The sequence below is a fragment of the Ambystoma mexicanum genome, chromosome 8, assembly GCF_040938575.1.
Source record: "Ambystoma mexicanum isolate Mex_15411 chromosome 8, UKY_AmexF1_1, whole genome shotgun sequence".
Lineage (NCBI taxonomy): Eukaryota > Metazoa > Chordata > Amphibia > Caudata > Ambystomatidae > Ambystoma > Ambystoma mexicanum.
Window position 1 is genome coordinate 1,399,645,401 of NC_090929.1, and position 24,503 is coordinate 1,399,669,903.

At 45.1% G+C, this 24,503-nt stretch overlaps 1 protein-coding gene across 1 annotated transcript in view; it reads left to right on the top strand.

The window, feature by feature from the left end:
* The window catches only part of HPSE2 (heparanase 2 (inactive)), a 2,768,318-nt gene that overhangs the window by 1,906,980 nt on the left and 836,835 nt on the right, over positions 1–24,503 (top strand). Inside the window, exon 8 of the mRNA XM_069611539.1 lies at positions 11,392–11,498. Coding sequence (XP_069467640.1) covers positions 11,392–11,498 — 107 coding nt within the window. The remainder of the gene's footprint in view (positions 1–11,391; positions 11,499–24,503) is intronic.

Sequence of the window (24,503 nt, forward strand, 5' to 3'; positions counted from 1 at the left end):
ATCGGGACCATTCATCCACAATCACTAGGAAGTGGGTGCCCCTGGTCGTGGACCCAAAGTCTGCTTTGACCAGCCTGCACAGCCTCATTCTTCTGGGCATGGTTTCGAAGGTTGGCTCACGCTGCATCGGTGAGGCTGCCTGGCACTACACAAAGGAGGCCACAAATTCCTCCACTCTCCTTTCTAGTTCGGGGAACAACACTTTCTGCCAGAGGCGAGCCTTTGTTTTGGGCACGCCTTGGTGTCCCTGGTGAGCCAGAGTGATGATTTGTTGAATTTTGGTCTGTGGGATTACAATTCTGTCCCCACTGAGCAACAGTCCCGAGTCCGAGAATGCCAGTTCCTCGCGAACCCGCCAGAGCTGTTCCAGGGCCACCTTTGCCTCGTGTGTCCTCCGGGCCAGGGACTCCATCACCGTCTTCAAGGCTCCCTGTTCCATGGCCACCTTCAGTATCCCGAAACACTCATCTGCCAGCTGGGCCTGTTCCAGTTCCGCTACCTGCACCGAATTTGGCACGGCTGCTTCGACCTCTAGCCGTATATGCTCATCCACCTCCTCTGCGCACGTAGATGGCTGATCACCCCCTCTCGGGTGCCTGGAGTGATAGTCAGCAGCGTTTTTGCTGCCCAGGCGCTAGATCAGCGACACACCGTACTCCTGGAGCGCCAGCATCCATTGTTTTATCCTCACGGGAGGTTTGGACGATGAGCTCGGTAGTATGGGAAGTAGGGGCTTATGGTCAGTGTGACCATGGTGACTGGCCTTTCTAGGATATAGAGCCGGAAATGTCTGGAGCCCCACAGCACCACCAGCGCCTCCCGCTCAATTTGCGAATAACGCTGCTCAGTCTCGGAGAGCGCCTTGCTAGCATACGCTATCGGGAGGACTTCTTGGCCAGCCCCCGCTTGTGTGAGGACTGCTCCAAGGCCGTAGGGGCTGGCATCTGCGATTATCTCTGTCTGTAATGCTGGGTCGAAGAACACCATAGTGTCCTAGGAAGTGAGGGCACCCTTGATGTCACCGAAAGCAGCTTGCTCCAGTGGCCCCCACTGCCATGTTACGTCCTTCCTTGTTAGTGTCTGCAGCGGCTCAGAGCGGGATGCCAGGTTCCGGATGAACCGGCCACAGTACGTAACCATGCCCAAAAAGCTCCTCACCTCGGCCACGTTCTCTGGCGGCCTAGCCTCCTTAATGTGTCTCACCTTACTTGGATCAGGGGACACTCCATTCGCCTTGAAGACGAAGCTGAAAAATTCTGTGGTGGTCTTGAGAAATTTGCACATGTCTCTGTGCAGTGTGAGTCCTAAGGAGCATAGGCGCTCAAACATCTTTGCTAGACGGGCCAGGTGTTCCGCCTCCGACCTCGCGAATACCAGAATATCATCACTGATATTAAGTATTCCTTCCAGGTCCGCAAGGGCCCCTCTGATGATGTTTTGGAACACCCCTGCCGCTGAGGAGACCCCAAAGCTGAGCCTTTTGTATCTATTCAGCCCCCGGTGAGTGGTGAAGGTGATGATGTAGCGTGACTCGGGTTGAAGCACCACCTGATGGTACCCAGCCCTGAGGTCCAGTTTGGAAAAGAACCTAGCACCCTGCCACTCAGTTATGATGTCGTCAATAGTGGGGGTTAGGTGTCTCTCCCGCTTTATCGCCTTGTTGGGCAGGCGCATGTCCACGCAGATTCTCACCGAATCAGGCTGCTTGGGCTTCCGGGCAATCACAATAGGAGAAACCCATGGGTAGGGCCCTCCACCTTTTCTATGATGTCCAGCTTGACGAGGTTATTTAGTTCTTGATCCACCAGGTCCCTGAGGTGGAAGGGCACTCGTTGATGTTTGAGCGCCACTGGCTGGATGGACTCGTCAATGTGTAGCCGGACAGGTTCACCAACCATCTGTCCTATTCCCTCGGCACAGCATAGAAGGGTGTTATTACTCACTGGTGTGATGTAGAACCTGGCCGGGATTTTAGCCTTGCCATACTTCACATTTGCGACAAATGCACCATCCAACGGGATTGGCTGTTCTCACCTGAACGTGAAGATGCGTGCCTTCAGTGGGGACAGGCCAGGTGGGGATTGCATGGTGTCATAATGTTCCCTGGCCATTACGTTGACCGATGCACCAGTGTCCACAAGCATCGCTACCAAATCCCCAATCACCAGGACATTACACCTTGGAGTTGGATCTCAGGACGCCCACACTGGACACGAAGAATATGTTTTCTTCTTCTTCTTCTTCTTCTTCTTCTTCTTCTTCTTCTTCTTCTTCTTCTTCTTCTTCTTCTTCTTCTTCTTCCTCTTCTTCTTCTTCTTCTTCTTCATCTTCGCCTTCTGGACAGTTTCCATCGTCCCCTGGTCCACCAGAGCCACGTTTGACGATCGTTGTTGGCGGAAGAAGCCCATCTGGACGGGCCCTCTGGGAACAACTGTCGGTGTTACAGCCCTGCACATGCGTAGGGATCAGCATCTCCACAGTGGCCACATGACTTTCCTATGGCTGGGAACTCTGCCGGATGTGGGAGGTCGAACTCACACTTCAGACACAATTTGACTACTAACTGCCCTCTTATTCCTTGGTTGCCTGTTGGGCGTCTAGACCCTCGGCCCCTGCATATAGTGGAAAGATGGCCTCCCCCTTACTGGGGCGCACTCCTGCCTCCATTCTGGTTGCCCGCAACTCAGAGACCTCATGGCACCTCGCCAATTCCAGGATGAGGGGAAGGGTGATGCCTGGCTCCGCATCGCACCAGTGCACTCCGCGCTGCTTGCCAGACACACACCCATGTTGATTCCTTATCATAGTATCGGGGTCATTCCAGGCACAGGGGACTGCCAATCTGCACAGTCTCCCATAAAACACGTCCAGTGTCTCATTGTCCTTTTGGCGTGCCCCACCCATGAGGAATCGTTCGTAATCCGCATTTGCCATGGGTAGAAAATGATTGTGGAGAGCATCCTTGGCCACCGTATATGACCCACCTGTTGGTTGGAGGGACAGGAACACTTCATGTACCGCAAAGCCAGCACAGTACAGAAGGGTGGCCACCTTACTGTCATCACTAGTCTCCATGGTAGCTCTAACGTACATTTCTAATCTGTCCATCCACATTTTTCACCTTGGGCCCAGCCTCAATGGTGTGCCTGAGATATCAAACTCAGGCATTGGCTGCAGGGCACCAGGTGGTTTTAGCAGTGGTCTTGGTGGTAATGCTGGTGGCGGCTGTTGGGCCACTACTGGGGCGGCTTGTTGTTGGGCAGCAGCTGCAGCTTGTCCTTGGCTCCTGATGGTGAGCGCACAGGCACCCCTGATGTGATGAGAATAATAGGGGCCGCAACTCACCACCACCCCCGCCACAGGTAGTGCTTAGGTAGTAGACAGGCACCAGATGTGGCCAATAGCTTCCCCACAGTCACAATTTTCCTCAATATTGCAGAGCAGATGCCAGGCAGTGTAGAGGTCCCAAAAACTGAGCAGGGTGGGCCCAAGGTGTACACAAAACAGCAGGCCTTCCCTGGCTCCACACTCAAACACTCGATGAAAAATAGTGAAACTGCGAAAAATGCACATCCAGAATACAGTCACTGCATCCTGTGGCTGTCCGCTACAAGAGTATCCAAAAATTAAGCCTGGATGGCTCACTGTCGCTTCAAACGAAGCCGCGACATACCAGGGCCTATTGATCAAAATGGCCGCTGACCGCGTGGCTCATTCCCCTCTACGCAGCATGTTTCGTGAAGTGTGCTTCACAATAGATCATTCGCGCACATCTGAAAATTACTGCCTTTCCCGGGTGATGATCTGCAGCTCGTTGCCACTGTTAGCGGTCTCTGCGTGACTGCCGCCTCGTAAGCCCCCCACTCCCCGAACACAGATACACAGACACAGTGTTGGTAGTGCAGGCTCCCCGGTGGCTTGGCCTCCACCGGGAACGCCCCGTTTATTTATAGAGGCATGCGATGGAGTGATACGTCACTGTGTCGCATGCGCGCCCTTAAAGGCCCAGCACCACACTCGGCATGCGCTTGTGTGCCACCCCCCCACCCCTTATGAATTGCCTATGGCGCCCTTCTCATTCGGTTTGTATTCAGGGTGTGTTGCGCTCATGTCACATGCAGTGCCAATTGTTTTTCTGTGGTGTGGTGCTGTGCTGTCCTCCACATACCCAGCAGCCATGCCAGGTCCTCGATGATGGGTGGCAGGTTGCTCTGGTTCTGGATTATGGAGTCATGTGTGGTCCCTGGGATTCTGGCATGCACATTTATGAAACTTTCTTCTGTCCTCTGCCTCTGATCCATTCTCTCTCTGCATCCTTTTCACCTCCTCTCCTCCACTCTCTCTCCCTCATCTTTACATTGGCTCTTCTGCTCTCTCTCTTCTTCCTCTCCTCTACTGCTTCTCTTTCTGCTCTCTTCCAGTCTCATTCTTTCTCCACTCCACCGCCTCACTACGCCTGCATTCTCTCACTGTCTTCCTCTTTGTTCCCTTCTTCTCCCTCTCTTTTATGCATCTCCACACTGGCCCACCATTTATTTTTAAATTTTTTGCGCATTTGGGAGGTGATTATTCAGCAATTTCAAAGCGCCCAGAAGGCAAAAGGGAAGGGAACAAAGGAACAATACAACACAATGGAATAAAAAATGACTATAAAAAGCAAATGACAGCAGCCCTACTGGGGCCCGTGACATTCAGAGCGTGCAAGTGCAGAGAGAGAGAGAGAGGGTACAGGGGATGATATGATTTGATAGTTTATTTATATAGCGCCTCTGCACAATGTGTTTCAAAGCGCTTCAAGGCAAGGGAGGGAACAAAGGAAAATACAATGACATTCTTACAGGCCATGAAGAGTAAGGATGTGAAATTAACTATCCTACTCGGCCTGACGACATTTCAGATATTGCAAGAGCTAAGACAAAGATAAGGAAGGGAGGGGGAGAGTGGGAAGGAAATGGAAACAGACAGGCGACTACCGTACTAGACCTGACAACATTTCTGGTAGAGCCGGAGAAAACAAAAGGTGAGGGAGAGGGGTGCAGAAAGGGAGGGGAGGAACAAAACAAGTGACTATCATACTAGGCCTGACGACATTTCAGATAGTGCTGGAGGGTGGGTGAGGGAACAAGTAAGGGGAGGGAGGAGGAGACAGATGAGGTTGCTATCATACTAGGTCCAGGGACAATTCTGATAGAGTAAGTGCATAGAAGAAAGTAAGGGGAGGACGGGAGGAGATAGGAAAAGGGAGAAAGGGAGAGGAGGAGAGAACAGAGAGTAAGCAGTCAAAAAGAGTGGAGAATCAAGAGGGGAGAGCGCATACAATCGCAGAAGTCAGTAGTAACACATAATGTTGCAAGGCTGGATACAAGATGAATATAGGAACAGCATGATTCAGGGCCACCATGCGAAAGGGTGACGCACCGTGAATCAATGAAGTCCATAAAAGTCAAATCCAGCATTGGCCACAAGATGGTGATTGTGAAACCAGAATGTATCAGGACAGACTCCTGCAGAAAGAGGCTGGAGGGGGAAAGGGGAAGCAGGGAAGAAGAATCAAGCAAAACAGGCCTGTGTGCGAGAAGGGGGGGCACAAGGGAACATCACGGAGGGACCAGAGGGGTGGTGATGGCCTGTGAGGACAGAGGGAGCAAACACATGTTGGTGCATGCTTACCTGCTGTCTGAGCAGGGTTTTGGGCCCTGGATCCTCCTGGTTCCGAACAGGTCCAAATAGAAAGTAAGTGCTAGAGGGTCCCACAGAGCGGATAGTGCCAGAGCGCCAGTTGCAAGGCAACAGGTAAGTTCGAGGCAGTGACCACCTGGTAAGAGTGGGGTCTCAACATGGTGTCTCTCGCTCTTCTCTAATCTTTTTCCTTAACTTTCACTTATCATCACCTACTTGTCACTCCACCATGCTCTCCTCTGCCTTTTCTACCACACTGACCAACCTGCATTCTGACTGCTAACACCCACACCACCCCTCTGCTGTTTAAACAGGGCTGCAGACCATGTAAGTGTGTGCCTGAGATCAGTTGTGCGAATGATACACGTGTATCCTGTGATTGGGTACAGCCTATATAAGCTACTGAATCCCCAGATGATTCATGTTGGTTTGTGGAATGCCCCATGGGTCAGCTAGCCACGCTTACAAAACATATGCCTTCCATTTTGAAATGAGTCTTCCACCAGCTTTTACTCCAGCAATTCTCCCTAAAGACTGCAGACACATCCGTTCGGAATCTCTGCAAACACTGTTCCTAATTACACTCTGATATTAGCAGGACCACGAAAACTGGTAAGATTAGGGCACACAATATTTTCCACAAGTGGTGCTCATGCATCCTTGACTTTTTGACAACAAGGCTTCTTCACGGACACCACTCAACTTGCGGACACCTGTAGAGGTGGGTCTGCATGGGCTAACTTCTTCTTACAGTTCTCTGTATTTTCACTCTACCTCTATGCCGCCCAGGAAACAGTAGAGTCTTCATGCTACTCGCACCTGTCCTAAATAAAAGGCTAAAAATGAGATGAGGCTTCGGTGGTTTTCCTCATGTACCTCCTCCATGGCCTGCCTCATGGAGTCCCATCCTGTAACTTCCAGCCGTTGACTTTGGGCTTCATTAAGAGGTTGCTAGTAGGCGGCCGGTAATACCGGAGGCCTATCGACAACCTCAGCTTACTGTTTCTGCTGCCCGATATCCCGGTTTTACTGGGATATTATGGGTGGCGGCGGAACAGTAATTTCCCATTTCTATGGAGTGTCATAGGAATCCATGGGAGTGGGAACACTGAAGCACTGGCACCGTTGTTAACGGTGACGGTGCTTCAGTAATACATCTGCCGGTAGGGGCCTGACCTACCGTCAGGTCAGGCCTGCCAGTAGTTCACAGCCCCAACCAGCAAACACAGAGTGAGCCGATCCAAAAAAGGTGCCAGTAACGTTATTGACACCTTAATTCCGGACCGGCTCACTTGCAATGACCCTCCTTGTCACAATATCCACACCCAAAAATCAAAGGAGGTTTCTCCCTGATTGCAGATCAACTAACAATCCAAACCATGTCACTTGAGAGGTCTAAACATAGCAACTACAGGAAATCCAAGAAAGAAGTGAACATTTTAAAGTACTTCAAATATAACTGCTGGAATAGAGGGATCCATGTTTAATACATTTAGCAAAATTGACACCCTTGAACGTTGAAATCAAGAGAATAGATGAAGACCCCAGGCTCTACTAACACACGAGAATCATCCCTGTACAATCAAGGAAACTAAATAATAAAGAGTTTCATTTATTTTGACCAGTGCCAATATCACTTACATGTGAGAAATAGGGAAAAAATCCTTGCACTGCACAAAGTGGCGGAATAACTATGCAAATGCACACCTTTATGACTTTAACAAAATATCCTCTGAAAGAAAAACAAAAAACTGGACATTTTACTAGGACTAGGCAAATGCTGAGGAACAGCCTTAGCAGATTGTCTAAAGATGCACCCAAGCTAGTTTACTCCAACATATGATCAATAGCAAAATAAGCAAAGTGTCACTTAATACTGGAAATCCAGTATATAGCTGAGCCAAAATCGTTCGACCAGCTAGAAGAGAACCAAAATCACTGAACCAAGACAGGATAACCTCATTCGCAGTAATATGCACCAAGAACATTTGACAAGTACCAAACTGACATAGTTATTGACATCCAAGAACCAAATCACTACACCTGCGTTGGTACAAATGTAAGGTTTGTTAGAAGGCCTGAGCCAACGGAATCAATATTTCCAAGTTTCATCTAGGCAGAACCTTTACCAACAACTTATTTAAGATATTTTATACCTTTAAAATTCCCTTTTTGAGGAAGGTATGTGGTTCCATTAAGTGCTTTGGTTGTACCTTGCATGAATTATAAAACAATTGACTCATTCAAGTTTTTGTGAGCCAAACACGACCATTATGACCACAACCATAATTGGACTGTCAGACTTGGATCATGCTACCCAGGAGCCAAGAGGTGCTTCTGACCTAAACCAGAGTTTACATACCACCCTGAAGCATCTGAAATGATAAGCTAGATTCTTGCTGATTAAATGTGTGTCCTTCCATGAAGGTAAAGCCCTCAACAATTGCTTCTTCATTCTCTTTGTATTTGCCACTTGGGAGAGATTTATGACCTCCAAAGTGAAGGTGCCACTTGCATGCTCTTCCTCACAGAAACATGGCTATCGGACAATTATAAAACAATTACCCAGGAATCCATACCTGACAACTTCAAACTAATGCATTCTAACAGAGAAAACCGATGCAGAGGAGAAATTGTAATAGCGCACAAAAACTACATCTGCTCCACACCACTCCACTGAACTGACATAGATTGCAAATCACTCCTAATCAACAACAAGTTCAACGACCAGTCCAGCCTACTGTTCCGCCTGATTTATAGACCGCCATCCTACAACCTCAACTGTGCCACAAATCTCACTGGCGCCATTGCCAACCCCTCTGCTTATCATGATAACATATTTATTTTATTTATTCTTTATTTCTTTATTTGATTTATTTATCTTTATTTATTTTTTATGGTTATTTTATGTACTGCACTTCCCCCTCTCCCTTTCCCCCTGCACTTCTCCCCCCTCCCCTGCACTTGCGCGATCTCAATATCACCTGGCCTGGTAAGATCGCTTTCTCTCTCTTCCCTCTGTTCCCCCTCCCTTGCCTCATCTCGCCTTGAACCACTTGTATATAGGCGCGTTATAAATGCCATATCATATTATATCAATTGTTTTGGGGGATTTCAATATCTGGTTCAAAAGAGAAAATGAAACCGTAGAAAACTCCCTTAGTGCCCTACTGCAAACCCTTCACTTCAAACAAATAATAAACAGTCCCACCCGTAGTGCTGGACACACCTTAGACTCAGTCTTCTGCAGATATGGACTCCCAACCACCGCTCCACCGGTACCAATCATATGAAGCAATCACCACATGATCCCATTCACCGTCAAAATCCCAAACCGCACGATGCACACAAACGTAAAACTCCCTGCAACAAACAAAAGATGCTGGCAGAGTCTTAACCTGGAAACTCTAACCGAGCTACTGGAATCAACTAAACCAAACACCTACGAGCTAAATAGAATGACTCTGGACTCAGCAGAAGCGTAACTTGACACCTGGATCACAGATGCCCATGACCAATTGGCACTTGCAAAACTCTTCAAACCCACCCCCAAAAAAACATGCAGGAAGATGGTTCTCAGAAGAATGGAATGTACCAAAAGAAATGCAAACTCGAAAAACAATGGGGAAATCACTAAAACCAGTTGGACAAAAACAAATACTGACGACACATCTGAATTTACAAATCAGAAGTCCTGAAAAGAAAAACAAAAAAAATATTACACTAGAAGAATACAATCAGCAACAAAGCCACAAAAAGAATTATTCAAAATCATCAGGGAAATTAAAAACCCTACCTCGTGCAACAAATGCTTTGTACCATCACAATCCCTATGTGACAACAACATAACCAATCTAAGAACAAAAACACAAGCAATACAACACACCATTGATGCAAGCCGCCCTACCAAAAGCACGCCCCCAGAACTGCCAGAAACCAGTGTTCCACCAACTACCACAACACTCTATCATTTTGAACCTATAAGCGAATGAACCAGGAAAGCAAATGAACATAAGCAGGATATGTCTATGAAATCTGAAAGTTATCTCATTGCGCCTTTTGATTGATACTACCATAATATAGTGTTAACACCCCATTCCAAGGGCTGGAACAAGGTTAATGGCCCAGCAGCCCGAGTTACAGGCCAGAGAAAAGTGAGGGCCTATAACGAGGGTACCGGGACGTTACCCCCTGTTCCAGCCCTTGGAACGGGGTGTTCACGCTATTAGCACTCCAGGTTCCGAAAGCGGTAACCTGCTGTGTAAAAAAAAAAGATTTTTCATCAAAGAACGGGACGCAAGCAGCGTCCCATTTATTGAATGAATTTATTCAGAGGTTTTCCCATATTGGTTATCACACAAATACAAATTCAGGGTTCAACACTTATTTGTTCAATTATGGCTGGTCGCACATCTCACACTAAGGTGGTTGCAAGAGAAGCACCATAACGTCCAATGCTGAGTGCTTGGGGTGGTTGCCTTTTTATTTAAATGTTTATTTTCCTTACACTGAAAAGTATTATTAACTTGGTGGTGCTCAATGAAGAAAACAACACTTCATGTGAAGATCTAACGTTCCAAGTAGGTCACTAGTCTTTTTATTCCAATATTAATCTTTGTTTTCATATCATATTGTCTACGTTTTTTTTCAAATTCCATTGCAAATAAACAATAGCCTTTAAGATGGCTCTGTTTAGCATTCAACATGCTGCCTTCTTAGTATCGCACATATATTTCGCCATTCTCCAAAATTCCTAAGACATCTGCATCTTCATCAATCATTATACCTTGCTGTTAGACTGGTTCTCATTCACACAAATGTTCTAATAATGTTTCTAGCTGTAGGCATTTGCTTCAACTAACGTGCCTATTCCCAACAGGTACCTTAAAGGATTCTGCTCCCTGCTGTGCTCTCAATTGTGCCTGCTCTTGCCAACTCACTATACGTGCCTGACTTTCAAGTGCCTGCATGCTGCATGTTCCCTTTCCAAAATCCTCTCTCCCCTGAGCCATGTGGCTAATCTTTCTGCGCTTAATAAGGGAGAAATCCCGGTACACTCTTTGACACCCCACACCAACTTCCCATGCCTCCACCTCTCTCACTTCTTGAGTCGTGTTGTTTCCCCCTGGCTCCCACTTTATGCTACCATCCACTCAACCTTCCTATTCCTCCCTAACTGCCAGCACTTCTCCCTTCCTTGCCCGCTACCTGCGCAGCTTTCGCATCACGCTGCTTCACCTGACCTACCCATTCCTTACCCGCTCCTCCTTTTGATGGCTTCCTGCCACACTGTGTCACATCTGTATGCAGCATTCCTTTATCAGGCTCCTGTGGTGTGGAACTAAGGCAATAATTATTCAGTTCTTTGGGCACGATTGGGAAACTGTGCCCCAGACATTCTGATAGTGAAAAGATTGGCGAGAAAAAGACACCATTCAAATATTTTCATCTTGTACAATGTACTTATTTGGAACTCAAATAATATCAACAGTGGTTTCTGGATTCAGAAATATGTTACATGTTGCTTTTCTAGTAATTAGGGCTTGTTTGCTGCATTGGCTGCTGAACTAGTGGTTCCATCAATCAGCCACACTATTCCTTCCAAAAAGTTGATATGATGCTACTAAACCCTCATTTTGCGTCCACAAAGTCACTGTCCAACGTAAATTAAGGAAAGAATCATTAACAGAAGTCCTTTTCTTCTGTGAACAGGTGGTGAACACATACACACCTGGGAAGAAGATGTGGCTTGGGGGAGTTGGGACCGCCTGGTCTAGAGGCACCAACCATCTTTCCAATACATATGCTGCAGGATTCCTGTGAGTTAAAGAGGCATACTATTGCTCAGTTTCAAGGTTGCATTTTTGAATTTTATATTGGAAGGTAGATATGCAATTCACGCATTACTTAGGTACCACAAGTCCCTAAAAGGGAAAGAAACAAGCCTGTAATTCAATCGCATGCTATTCTCATAGAAAATCGCAGAATGTGGCACGCTCGAAATTCATTATGAAACACAAATGTCCAATTCGTGCACGCACAATCCAGAAGAATGTATAATTAAGATCTTCCCTCTGCCTTTCCTCTGTATCAATTCACTTTTGACTCTTACAGCTGAAACCCACCATTTGTCTTTTACATAAGCACTGTTACTGAGTCTCATATGGTTTATAGTTTTCTGTATACTCTAAGTTGCCATCCTCTGTTTCAGGATGGTTTCACCTAATCACTTGTCAATATTTGATGTGTATTTTCCTTACATGGATTTTTTGGGTGATTATAATATTAATTTGTTTGCTGTTGTCGTATTGTTATGTTAAGGTCCTCTAGGAAAGTACAAGCAGCTTCCATGTTTGGCTTCCTGGAGCTAACACATCTCCACATATAAATGCCAGCATCATCAGCAAAACAGAAATAGAAAAGGCATAGCTATTAAACAGAAGGGTCTTGAGGGCCTTCCTAACACTCAGTTTATGTGCCAGTTGATGAAAGGGAAGTGGCCACGTGTTCCAAAGCCCAGCTGCGAAAACAGCAAAAACGTCACCCTTCTGTACTTTTCAAGAAAAACGGGATGTGCAAAACTTTCTTTGAGGAGGACAAAAATGGGCGGACAAAAATGGGCGCATAGGGACATAATTCATAAACTTTGCCCACATGTAGGTGAAACACAGCCAAAGAACCAAGATGTGCCATGCATAGGGTCCAAGAATCATTTCTCTTTTGCACTGGCAAGCAATGTAAAGAAGGAAGTACTTGGGCAATTTGTTCCTGCCACCGAGAAGCAGCTGGCGTGACACCCTGCTCTAAAGGTTCAGAGGTTTTCTCAATAGACAGGCTGGGACACACTGTAACCATGTTCAATTTTGTACTAGACCAGCACCTTCCTGATGGCACTTGATGGCTAAAAGCTAAGAAAGGAATCTGATCCCCGTGGAACCCCACACTTGTTGCATCTGAAAGCAGATCTGAAAAGTGAAGTGATGAAAGACTTCTCTCTCTCGGTTCGAAAACGTCCAAGCCAGGTTAAGATCTCATTTTGCATACACATTTCTTTGGATCATATTTACTAGGATCGGTCTCATTTTAGACCAGGCCCTGCTACCTCTACCACCACCCTGAGAACTTAAGTCATCCTGAACTGATGCTACCACTGCCTCAGTCCCTTGCTTAGGGTGCAATCTAGCCTGTCTGGAATGAAGCCAGCAGTTGTTTTCAGCAAAGTTGTATAGCTCGATTACAAACATATTTCATTATTTTTTGCCAGATATGGAATGTTTTTAATTCATGTGCAGTCATCCAACACATCAGGATCCTTCTGGGGCTTTATCAGTAGGTGTAGAAAACTAGTCCTACTGGTATGCTTGTCACCCATAGTAAGCTGTACCCATCGATTGCCTTCTCTTTAAACACCCACCTGGCCCTTGTTACAAATAAGGAGAAGGAATGGAGTCAGCAGCTACCCCAGATCAACCGTGTAGGATAGGTAGGTCAAGACAGGCAGGAAGCTAGTGTTGAAGCACTAGCTAATTAGGGTTATGCAATAGTTTTAGGTTTAGAAAAACAGATTCAATTTATTCATGGGTTTGGGCACATCTATGTTAAAAGTTAGTTCACAAAAAGAAAAAAACACGAAGAAAAACAAATTAGAACTGTCACGTATGAGCCTCATTCGGCTTATGATGGAAGGTGAAAACAAATAAAAAACTGTTGTGAACATCACAGTTGAATTGAGTGAGGGTTAGTAGTATAAGTGTATCGTATTTGTTCCAAATACTACCATTAGATTTTAGTAGTATGGTATAACAGTCAGTTTGATCTGGGGTGGCTGCTGACTCCATTCCTTCTCCTTATGCTAAAACGCCTTTTGAGTCAAGCCCCCCTTTAACAAAAAAGAAGGCTTCCCCTGCACCCTTTTTCTACCTTTTTACAAATAGACACAAATGATTACTTATGGACTAAGGTGTCTTTAAAAAAGGAAAGCAGATCTCTAGTTCTGCAGGCGCTTGCTCTCCATCAAGCACCTTTAGCATTCAGGTTAGCAGAATTAATGAAAAATGTAAGCGTGTACTTGTTCCCCATAAAATAATAAAACTGCTTCTTTGGCTGCAAATGTTGTGAAAATGCTTAATATAACTTGTAAAATTATATGGTGGGTCAGCATGGGAAGTCAGTCGTCCACTGGGTTGTGAGCATGTTTAAGCCATTTGTACGTAAAACCACTTGACAAGAAAATTACAAAAAGCTGATTGACAATAAGGTCCCCACAAGAAGCTCTAATAGAGAGCTAAACTTGTGTTTTACAGTGACATATACTGATGATATCAGCTGCATTGGGATACGCAGATGCAATATGAACTAACCATGCATGCATCATTCTTATGTACAGGATCAGTGGATTGACTAACTGGGTCATGCTCGTTTGTGAGATAAGAGTTAGGCTGCTGGTCACATGACCCGTCCGTGCCACTCAGCTGCTCCACCCATCATCAGTTTATACACCTTCCATAAGGGCTCTAGGCCAGCTCTAGGCAGACAGTATTGGGTAGGCTGCTAGTCATGTGATCAGGCTCTGCCAATCAGCTGCTCCGTTCATTGCCTATTTCACCAGTCTTGCTTAGGCATCCCATTGCCGGAACCCTCACCAAAGGATGGACAAATACAATAACTTCACCTGTTGGAGCCTGATTGGGCCAAAGGCCAGAGCATCTAATCTGCATTAACCTACAAAATAGTTGCTACTAATGCTACTCACCAAAAGATATCACCATGTGTCTCCACCCACCAGAACCTAACCCCTTCCTCGCTAGGGTTTAAATGTCCAAGTGCACTGGGCAGCAGCGACAAGCTACCCTAGTGAACTTCATCAATATGAAACACTTGTGTATAGGCGCGTTATAAATGCCATATCATATATCATATAACAATATTGCCTTTATTTTATGTGGTACCCTATATGGAGCAGGGATAACATTTCTTAATATCTATGGCCCTAATATTGATGATCCTATAATTTTTCTCATCTCTGGCGGATAAATCCTTGACGTTCATAGACACACAATTACTGTGGACAGAAAACTTCAACACTATAATTGATGTTAATAAAGACAGATCAAATACTAGGTCTAGATCGTCGACACACGCGACACGTGTTCCGTGTGGCTATGTGTTTCTTTAATATTCAAGAAGTGTTGCAAACTCTTAATAGAGATGCATCAGACTTTTCGTTCTACTCCTCAGTGGCCAGCCGTGCATTAATACAGAGTACTCTATCCTGCACCATGTTACTTAGAACTGTGTCAGAATCACTCCCCAGTGTGTTGGACACTAGAGTTTGAAGTCGTGATGAGTAGAAGGTCCTGTGGCAATTCAAGCCACGTGCCTTATTGGATATAGCTGTAAAGAGTGAGTTGGACTCAGCAATTTATACATTCTTTGACGTTAATATAAACTCTATGCCACAGATTGTGTCAATATGGGAGGCTTTTAAGTTGCATGTCGGAGGGATATGTATCGGTGCCAAAATGGGGGTGCTGTGGACGGTGTGTCATAAAATGACAAGCCTGGAACGATAGATAAAGGCTCTGGAACTCTAGTTGGATAGCTCATCGAATAGGGCCCTTTTGGGAACCACTGAAAGACAAGTTGGAGCAATGTAGACTGCCAGCAAATAAGGAAGTCCATTGTATATATATCCCGATGTTAGCTCGCAGGTACAGTGAAATAAATAGGATGAGTCTTGCCCTGGCATGGATAGTGAGTGAAGAGAAGGCAGACACAGACATGTTGCACTTGAAGGTGAAGTCGGGTGCTGCACACTTCTGCTGACCAAATTCTGCTGGTGATACAACACTAGTATGCTCAATTATACATGCTTCGCTTCAGTAAGTCTGCTGTTACGCTGCTGGAAACGCTATCAAGGACGCTGCTCCCTGGACTTTGGTACAAAAATATCCCACCAGCTGCTATATGGCGAATGGACTCTGAAATCAGCTGTGGCTAACTAGCTGTTTTGTGCTTTTGTGTTTTGTGTTTCATCAGGAGTTCTAACAGAGTTAACTCCATCCATTTTCCCAATATTCTCTACAACAACGTGAACACTGCGCTTCTCGAGCGTGCGCTTCACAAAGTCGCTTCAGTAAGTCTGCTGTTACGCTGCTGGAAACACTATCAAGAACTCTGCTCCCTGGACTTTGAAGTTCTAACAGAGTTAACTCCACCCATTTTCCCAGCATTCTCTACAACGTGAACGCTGCGCTTCTCGCGCGCGCTTCACAAAGTCGCTTCAGTAAGTCTGCTGTTACGCTGCTGGAAACGCTATCAAGAACGCTGCTCCCTGGACTTTGGTATGAACTATCCCACCAGCTGCTATATGGCAAATGGACTCTGAAATCAGCTGTGGCTAACTAGCTGTTTTGTGCTTTTGTTTTGTGTTTCATCAGGAGTTCTAACAGAGTTAACTCCACCCATTTTCCCAGCATTCTCTACAACAACGTGAACGCTGCGCTTCTCGAGCGCGGGCTTCACGAAGTCGCTTCAGTAAGTCTGCTGTTACGCTGCTGGAAACGCTATCAAGAACGCTGCTCCCTGGAGTTTGGTACGAAAATATCCCACCAGCTGCTATATGGTGAATGGACTCTGAAATCAGCTGTGGCTAACTAGCTGTTTTGTGCTTTTGTGTTTTGTGTTTCATCAGGAGTTCTAACAGAGTTAACTCCACCCATTTTCCCAGCATTCTCTACAACAACGTGAACGCTGCGCTTCTCGAGCGCGCGCTTCACAAAGTCGCTTCAGTAAGTTTGCTGTTACGCTGTTAAGCGTGTCAGCATGCGGCTGTGGCACTCCACTTTACTTTTGATTTATTTTCCATTTTTGTCGTATTCAAACTCATAAATTTGGATGTACACACTCAAAACAGGGATGCCGGCTATTATAGCAGTATCAAGTGCCTCCCTTCAACTAAAACCTTCAATGCCCAAACCCTCACCCACGATTGTTCTTAAACGCAAATTAAGTGGTCATCCCATGCTTGTTCCTGGGAAGAAAATGGCTTCCGCTGATATCCGCGACTTCTATGCAAAATGCCAGGACTCTGCTCATGACATTGAATGTGAGCCTCAGGCACCTGATACCACAGCAATCCCATGTATAGATTTAACTTGTCTTCCTATAAATGTTTTGAATAATTCAATCACTGACTCTCAGATTGTAAAAAATTCTGATCCTCCGGCTCTTGAATTATTTAAGCCCATTGAACTCTCTGTAGAGACAAACGACATTGGTCATGGATCACCATCAATTGTTATCTCTGACGAGGGCACTAATGTTCAATCTACTCAATCTAGGGGTAATACACCTACTCATATACAGAACCTCCATGCAAACGACACTATTGCCCCAATTGTTGTGTCTCTTCCCGATTCTTCATTAAATAAATCGCACCACGTGGACTCAGTGTGCACGTCTCCTGTAAATTCTGAAACCTCAAAGATCCACAATGATAGTCTATATCATTCACCTAGTTTATTTGACCCAGAACATGATAATTCCATTGTTCTGTCAGCCTCATTTCTACATCCCACTCCGCGAAGACCATCAAACATTCCTACTTTTCCCTCACTTGCTGTGGCTGCTCCGGTTTCCACAAACACGCTAACAGAAGTTGCTCTTGCGGCAATTAATTCCTCAGTTAATTTTATGCTCAAATTGTTTGAAACTCTGGACATTAGAACACAACAGCAATCAGCGCAGTTACATATACTTGTGTCCTCCCTTAATAAAAGGACAACACCACGAAGTACCCAAACAGACGATTGTCCCCTTGCCCCATTTGAAGTAGATTCTAGTTGCTTTCTTATGAATCCAGATCAAACGCTTGTGGATACACGACGGTTAGCATCTAACATCTCATCTCTACCGTCATTTCCGGAAGTTATTCGCTCTGTCGAAGCAGTAGAAGTGCCCATACTGGAGGTTCCATTCTTGGGAACTGATAATAACCTTTCCACTCCTGTAGTTAAACCCATAACTGCTGAAGTTGCACCGGTAATGTTTAACATATTCAATGCTCACTCACATGCTGATTCCACAATTTTCCTCTCTACCACAAAAAATCAACCCAACCTAAGTACGAATACTAAACAATGCACCAAACGAATACGACACATTCAAATGTCCAATTGCAAAATAAACAAAGTGAGTAAAACAAAATGGAAAAAGCCCCTGAAATTAACAAGATGTAATTCTATAAAATTCGGTCCCCGCACTGAAGACCATGAACCCCTAAATGATTGACTACAAGCTATCACAACTCAAACTGAAGAATCATCAGATTCAGACTCTCTCCCAGTCCAAACCGTTTTAATTACTGACTTGACACCTGACACCTCACCTACTCTGAACATGTTACCTTCTTCTAAGTCAGCTTTGCAAGAAAAATCTGTGGTAGTGATCCCTAAAACAGGATCTGAAGTTACCCCGTCACAAACCGACACTAAATTAGCTGACGTACGGCCACAGATCAAGAAATCAATGGATGAATATCTATAACTTAAATCACTAATAAATCAGCCGACGCTTCCGCCTGTTGTCATGCCAGCTGTAATGCCATCAACTGCATGTTCCAAACCCTCTGTCTCACAACCATTGGAACTTTCTATCAAAACTCCTGTAGTCACACTGTCTCAAACTGAGGCCATATTGGCCGATGTTCGAGCTGAGATTAGATATTCAATGGAAGAATTCCTAAAATTGAAATCCTCAGCGAATCAACCTTGCGCACCATCTGCTATAAGGTTATCAGCCCCTTGCCCAAAATCCTCTGATTTCTGATCAATGGCCCCATGTAGAGACAGTAACAACTTCCATCCAACAGATAACACTGAAAAGAACAACAAGAATGAATGCTTAAATGACGCATGCGCCCCATCTAAATCCAGACATGCTTTATCTTTTAATAAACATCATCGCTTCATTCTTGAATGTCGAGCTGCCCCGTTTCCATCAAGATTGAGTGTATTAGCGATATTGAATTAAGTTCATTCGTTAAGTGGTATTTCCACACAAGACATACTACAGGTTGAATATTTAGATGACCAAGATTGGTCTGTGGTTCGGATCTGGGTAGCTTCTGCATTGATTCGTAACACCTTATGGCAAGCTAAAATGAAGCTCTTTGCGATGGGCTTCCTTTTGGCTCTTGATCCAATTGATCTAAAACAACTGTCCAGTATGGCCCCAGCCTTCACTACTCTAATGACAAAAAAGTTGAGGTTGTATTCCTCTTCCAAACCTTTCTTGCATTCACAAGGCCATTCCTAGGCCACTCTAAGGCATGAAACTAATTTGCAAGCTTGGCATCATCAGAAATAACCACCATTGCAATCACACCCCACTCAATATCAAATCAGTAGTTGGAATACATGTGGGTATTCCCATTTGATGACTGCAATGGATGCTACCTTATTGAGTCATACGATAATTGCTTTTCAAGAAACATGGTTGATACAGAGGCCTGTATGGAGTGGGTATGATGTTATTTTGAACCCAGCCAAACCTGGAGTGATGGGCTGCCCTTTATCAGGCTTAATGATTGCTGTGAAATGTGGAATCGGTTTTCAAATCAGTACCTGGTTTACGCCAAACCATTATCTACAATTGGTCAGAATTACTTTCTTAGGGGGAGTCATTGCTTTTATAAATCTTTATCGGAATCCTGCTGCAATAATAGATTCAATCTTTTTTTCTGTACTAGAAACTCTTCTTGATATCATCATGCAAGATGCACAAATCACCAATTTATGTGTAGCTGGTGACTTTAATATAGATTGTTTGTCTAGTTCTAAAAGCAAATCCTCACAAGCTTACTCCAAATGGGAAACGATAATGAAGTATCGCAACCTCATTATGTTGAATGGTGCTTGTGATGGTGATATTCTCCCTCACCACACCTGGCATAGAGGCTCCACAACCGCAACTATAGACTTTGTACTGGTCAATGCATGCACCTTTTCAGAAATCTTGAATTTTGAAATAATCAAACATAACTCCAGTGATCATGAACTCTTGTCTGTCCTGTGGAAGCCCTTCTCTATTATCTCTTCCTGCAGGGAAGCTACCTATAACATTCCTTTTGTGGCAAACAATGCACAAACAAGATTACGCTGGATGCATAAATCGGTGGACCAATTCGGGCAGCTCATTATTGATAATGGGATTACGAATTTGCCCCATGAATCCTACACATCACACCTGTCTTTATTTCGCACTAAAGACGGGGTCAATTCACATTCGCATAACATTCATAAACATGCTTTTGATCGAGAGATACAAAATCAGAAGAAGTGGGTAAATTGGCAAAAACGCTGTGCTCCCCATTTACCACCTGCCATTAGGGTTGCTACATTAAAAACCCTTTAATGCAGATACAAGAACTGGTTGAAATGTTATAGAATCACTCAACTGCAGCATGATGGTGAAGCAATGCTATCTGCCATCACGTCTAAAAACCTTTTTGCCATATGGTCCTTGCTAAATCCTGCTAATCACGACTCACAGGTCCCGGTGCAGATAAACGGTGTGTTGGAAAGTGTATGGATTGAACATTATAAGACCTTGTATGCTTTGCCGGAAGTGCTTCAACCACCTCTTAGTCCACCATCAACACTCTTTGATCAAATGGAAATACTGGAGGAGGACATACTGTTCTACATCCAGAAATCCAGCTCTTCAAGAGCCCCTGGCCCTGATGGCCTCTCCAATTACACTTTTAAGCAGCATCTGCTTGAATGGGCTATGATATTACATCGTATCTTTACCCAAATACTCAAAACTAATACCATCCCTGAGTCTTGGTGCCAGTCGATAATTGTACCGATTTTCAAGAAGGGTGATCGGTCTGATTCTTCAAACTACAGGCCGATTGCCCTTCTTGACGCCCCTGGTAAATTGTTTGCCCGATTTGTTCTACAAGACTTCAATTTATGGATGCTGAAACACCTTAAACGCGACCCTTGCCAGACAGGGTTCATACAGGGTTTAGGAACTTCCATCAACCTTTTTTCCTTGACAACCATACTTAATGTTCACTCCATGAATCAACAACCACTTTATCTAGCATTTATTGATTTAAGAGCCGCTTTGACTCGGTCTCGCATGAAATCCTTTTACAGAAACTGAAGCTGGCAGGTTGCCCTCCATATTTGATTTCGTTAATTCATGCTTTACATACTCAGACAATAATCCAGGTCAGATTGACCCGTGAAGGTGCTTTAACTTCCCCGATTAAAACCTACAGGGGCCTGAAACAGGGATGTGTTCTAGCTTCAACAATATTCAATTTTTATCTTGCTGATATTGGTGCTATCTTCACACGAATAGTGGAAGATCCTCCAAAGCTTGCCTTACCTTTGCTCAAACCATGTATTGCATTTCTCATGTGTTCGAAAGACTCACAGTTTTCGGTGTATCTCGATTGGCCATGTTCTGTGAGAAACTGGAGAACGTACTCCACCCTTGTTGCAAGAATGTTTACAAAAATATTGGTTACCAGGCTCGGAAGCACTTATGTCTCGGCATGCTAAATGTGGGCTAAATCCAACAATAAATCACCATGTTCCCAGCTTTACACAACTTACCAACAACCATCATGTTTTCATGCTGCTTCAATGTCTGATCCTCTCCTTTCTATTATTCTCAAATCCACTAATCAGTTTAGTCCACCTTTTCTTTGGTAGGTGGGGTCTGCTTGGGGGCAGGGCTTGATACAGAATGTGTTTTTCTCTTTGTCTCTGCTGCACTTGCACACTGCCTTGACCTCACACATCCCCCTCTGCCTCTGTTCTCTGTGCCCGGGGAAATGGCAGCTCAACATCTTTTTTCTTTAGTGTTTGATTGCTTTCTGTCCCTGTGTCCAGGGTGCTAATGGTGATATTGGGATTATGGGGCAGTACTGCTCAGTCCCCTTCTTTAGCCCTTGTTAAAGACCCTTGCTTCGGTAGACTTTGTCAGCTGGGTCTAGCAGGCCTGAGTTGTATGGTCTACACAACCTGCCATTATTGTCTCCTGGATTCTTTTGGCCTATATGAGGCAGGTACTAACAATTTTTTGGATGATAGTAATGTTAGCTTTCATCATTGATTTAAAACGTTTATCCGTGGTTTTAGCAGTTCTCTTGGGCATGTTCTTGAGCATATTTTTAAGATTTGTCAGGTACAGCCAATATGGTCTTGGGCTTTATTCATTTTCATCCATTTTTAGTATCTTTTAACTGGCCTGGGTAATATCAGCATATATAGCACTGTTAGAAATATCTTTAGTTGTCAGTCTTTACGGTTTCCTATCTGTTCTACTGGTTATGGACTTTAATCTTTTCAAGACCAATTCCAACCTCCACTGCCTCATCTCCTACTCTAGCCTCAGACCTCATTGTTGCTTTCCAGGAAAAGATTGTTAGGCAGAAACCTGTGCAGTTCCCTTAGGGACCACTGCAAAAGGCTTAAGACTACAGGTGTTGGCAGTAAACCCAATTTGGTAGCAGTCTGTACCACCCAGATTTACCTGGTAGCTGTGGCTGAGCAGCCAGACTTCTCTCAAGAAGAGTTAGACAGTATATAGAGTATACAAGATAGGTACCAAAATACAGTAGCACAAGCAAACACTGACCAGAGCTTTGGTATCAAGTACATAATTATTTATTTAAAGACACACTTAGAAACACTCCAGCACTATTATTGTAAGCAAGTTCAAAAGGGAGGCAAAAGGCAGAAATTAGAAAAGCACACAACACAATACTTTAGAAGCACTCAGCAAAGCAGGAAAGTCAAAGTCTACTTGTGAGCAAAAAGTTCAGAGGCCCGGCTCCCTCTTAGAGAGAGTAGGACACCAGTTAGCCAGCCTAAGGCCAACCCAAGTGGTAAATTGAAAATTTACGAGACACCCCACACAGACCATTGCGAGGGAGGCCAGGCGGACACAGTACCTTGAAAGTGGAGAGAATCCTCCAGTGGGGGCAGTTGTTCCTGGCAGTGGGTGCAAGTCGTGGCGTCGTCCAGAGGAAGAGAGGATCTCTTCGTGGAGGAAAGTTGAAGGTTGTTGCACTGCCAGGGAAGAAACCAGCCACGGAGTTCTCCGGTTAAAAGGTACTACCCTTTTATTCGCGGTAGTGGTAAAACGTGGTATCCCGGTTGCCGGGTTGCTTGGCACAGGCAAGGCGGCCATGAGATGATCCAGGAAGGCGAAAGGGAGGCCAAACTGGTTATCCCCACCAGTCAAAGGAAGAAGACTCTTCGGGATGAAGATCTCCTTTGTCGTTGGAAGAAGTGGTGAGTCAGTTCAGCAGGGCTCCACCAGTGGTGTCGTCGTTGCAGGTCGGCTCAGCTTCTCTCTCTTCGGATTCTTTGGTCCTGTGGCGACGTCTGAAGTCCCAGTCCCCAAAGCCCTGCTTTTATGCAGAAAACCCCCATTCATCAGTCCTAGTTGTCACTCAAACATGCTAAGTGGTGAGCCGGGCAGGTCACCACTGGGCCAATCACACAAGAGTGCGACTTGAGTTGCCGAGGCAACTCAGTCCAGGGTGCCTAAACCCCCCTCCCGCACATCCTGTAGACCCAGACAGAGTGGCACCACTTTTGGAGGCTTCTGTGTAGAAGCCCGCCAAAAAGTGGAACAAAGGGCTCGACTTGAGTTGGAGTTACAGAGGCAAAAACAAATGCCATTTTAAAACCGAGTCCTGGCGAAAAGACCCAACCGGGGAATACATATTAAATAAATAACCTGGCGGGATCTTTAACATTGCACCAAAAAGTGGTGCGTTTAAAATGAATGAGAAAATCCCATAGTAAATATTCTTAAGGAATATTTTGCGTGGTAACCACTGCCACCAGCCAGAAACTCAACGAGGGGGGACTGCACAGTGCCCCCTCGAAAACAGACCCAGGGGCAATCTAATTACCCCTACCAGTACTTCCACAATATGATGGTTTGTACTGGTTCTGTTCCCAATTTAAGACTAGTAAAGTCAATTGTGCCCTGGGACTTTACATGCCCTGGGAGACAGTAGTCAGTCCCAGGGTATGGAGTCTATGTTTGGGGGTCACTATGACACTACTGTGTTACTGCACTGAGGGTGCTGTGTAACACACTTACCAAAAACCACATGAAACCCTATGGAGTAAAAGACCCCATAGCCCATAAAACACATTACAAAGTCAAAGGATATCTCAAATCATGTCTAATAGTGGGGGAAAAAGAGTCTTACTCTTAGCAGGAGAAAGAAATAAACCCCAGAAATCCAGCAAAGCTGCTGGGGGACTCACTAGGTTTTGGAAATTAGCCTTAACAGAGAATTCTCCCTAACAAAGATCAAACAGGATAACTACACTGTCAAGCATCAACTTCATTCCCCTTTCCATCCATCCCAGACACACTGGCCATTTGCACCAGTTCCACTCTTGTAGCTGAAACTAATGTGGACAGTCTCCAAATCTCCAGAAAACTGCAGCATTCTGCTCAATAATGCTTCTCTTGCATCTTTGGCTAGGACCCATGCACGTCCTACCAGAACTTATCGCAGCCCTGTCCTTTGTTTCTTTCCCAGTGGTCTGGTACCAGCCTTGCCAAATCCAGCCTCATCACACTCGCAGTGAAACCCATTCCTGACACCAGCATTAGGGAAAATGTGTGACACATCTCTAGAATCCCATTTCATGTGAAAATATTGGAAAAGATCTTAGACACTCAACTCATAGCACAATGCGAGAATCACTGACTGCTGCATGACAACTCCTCTTTCTTCTTTCCTCTTCGAAGCATGCGAACAAGTCTCTTAT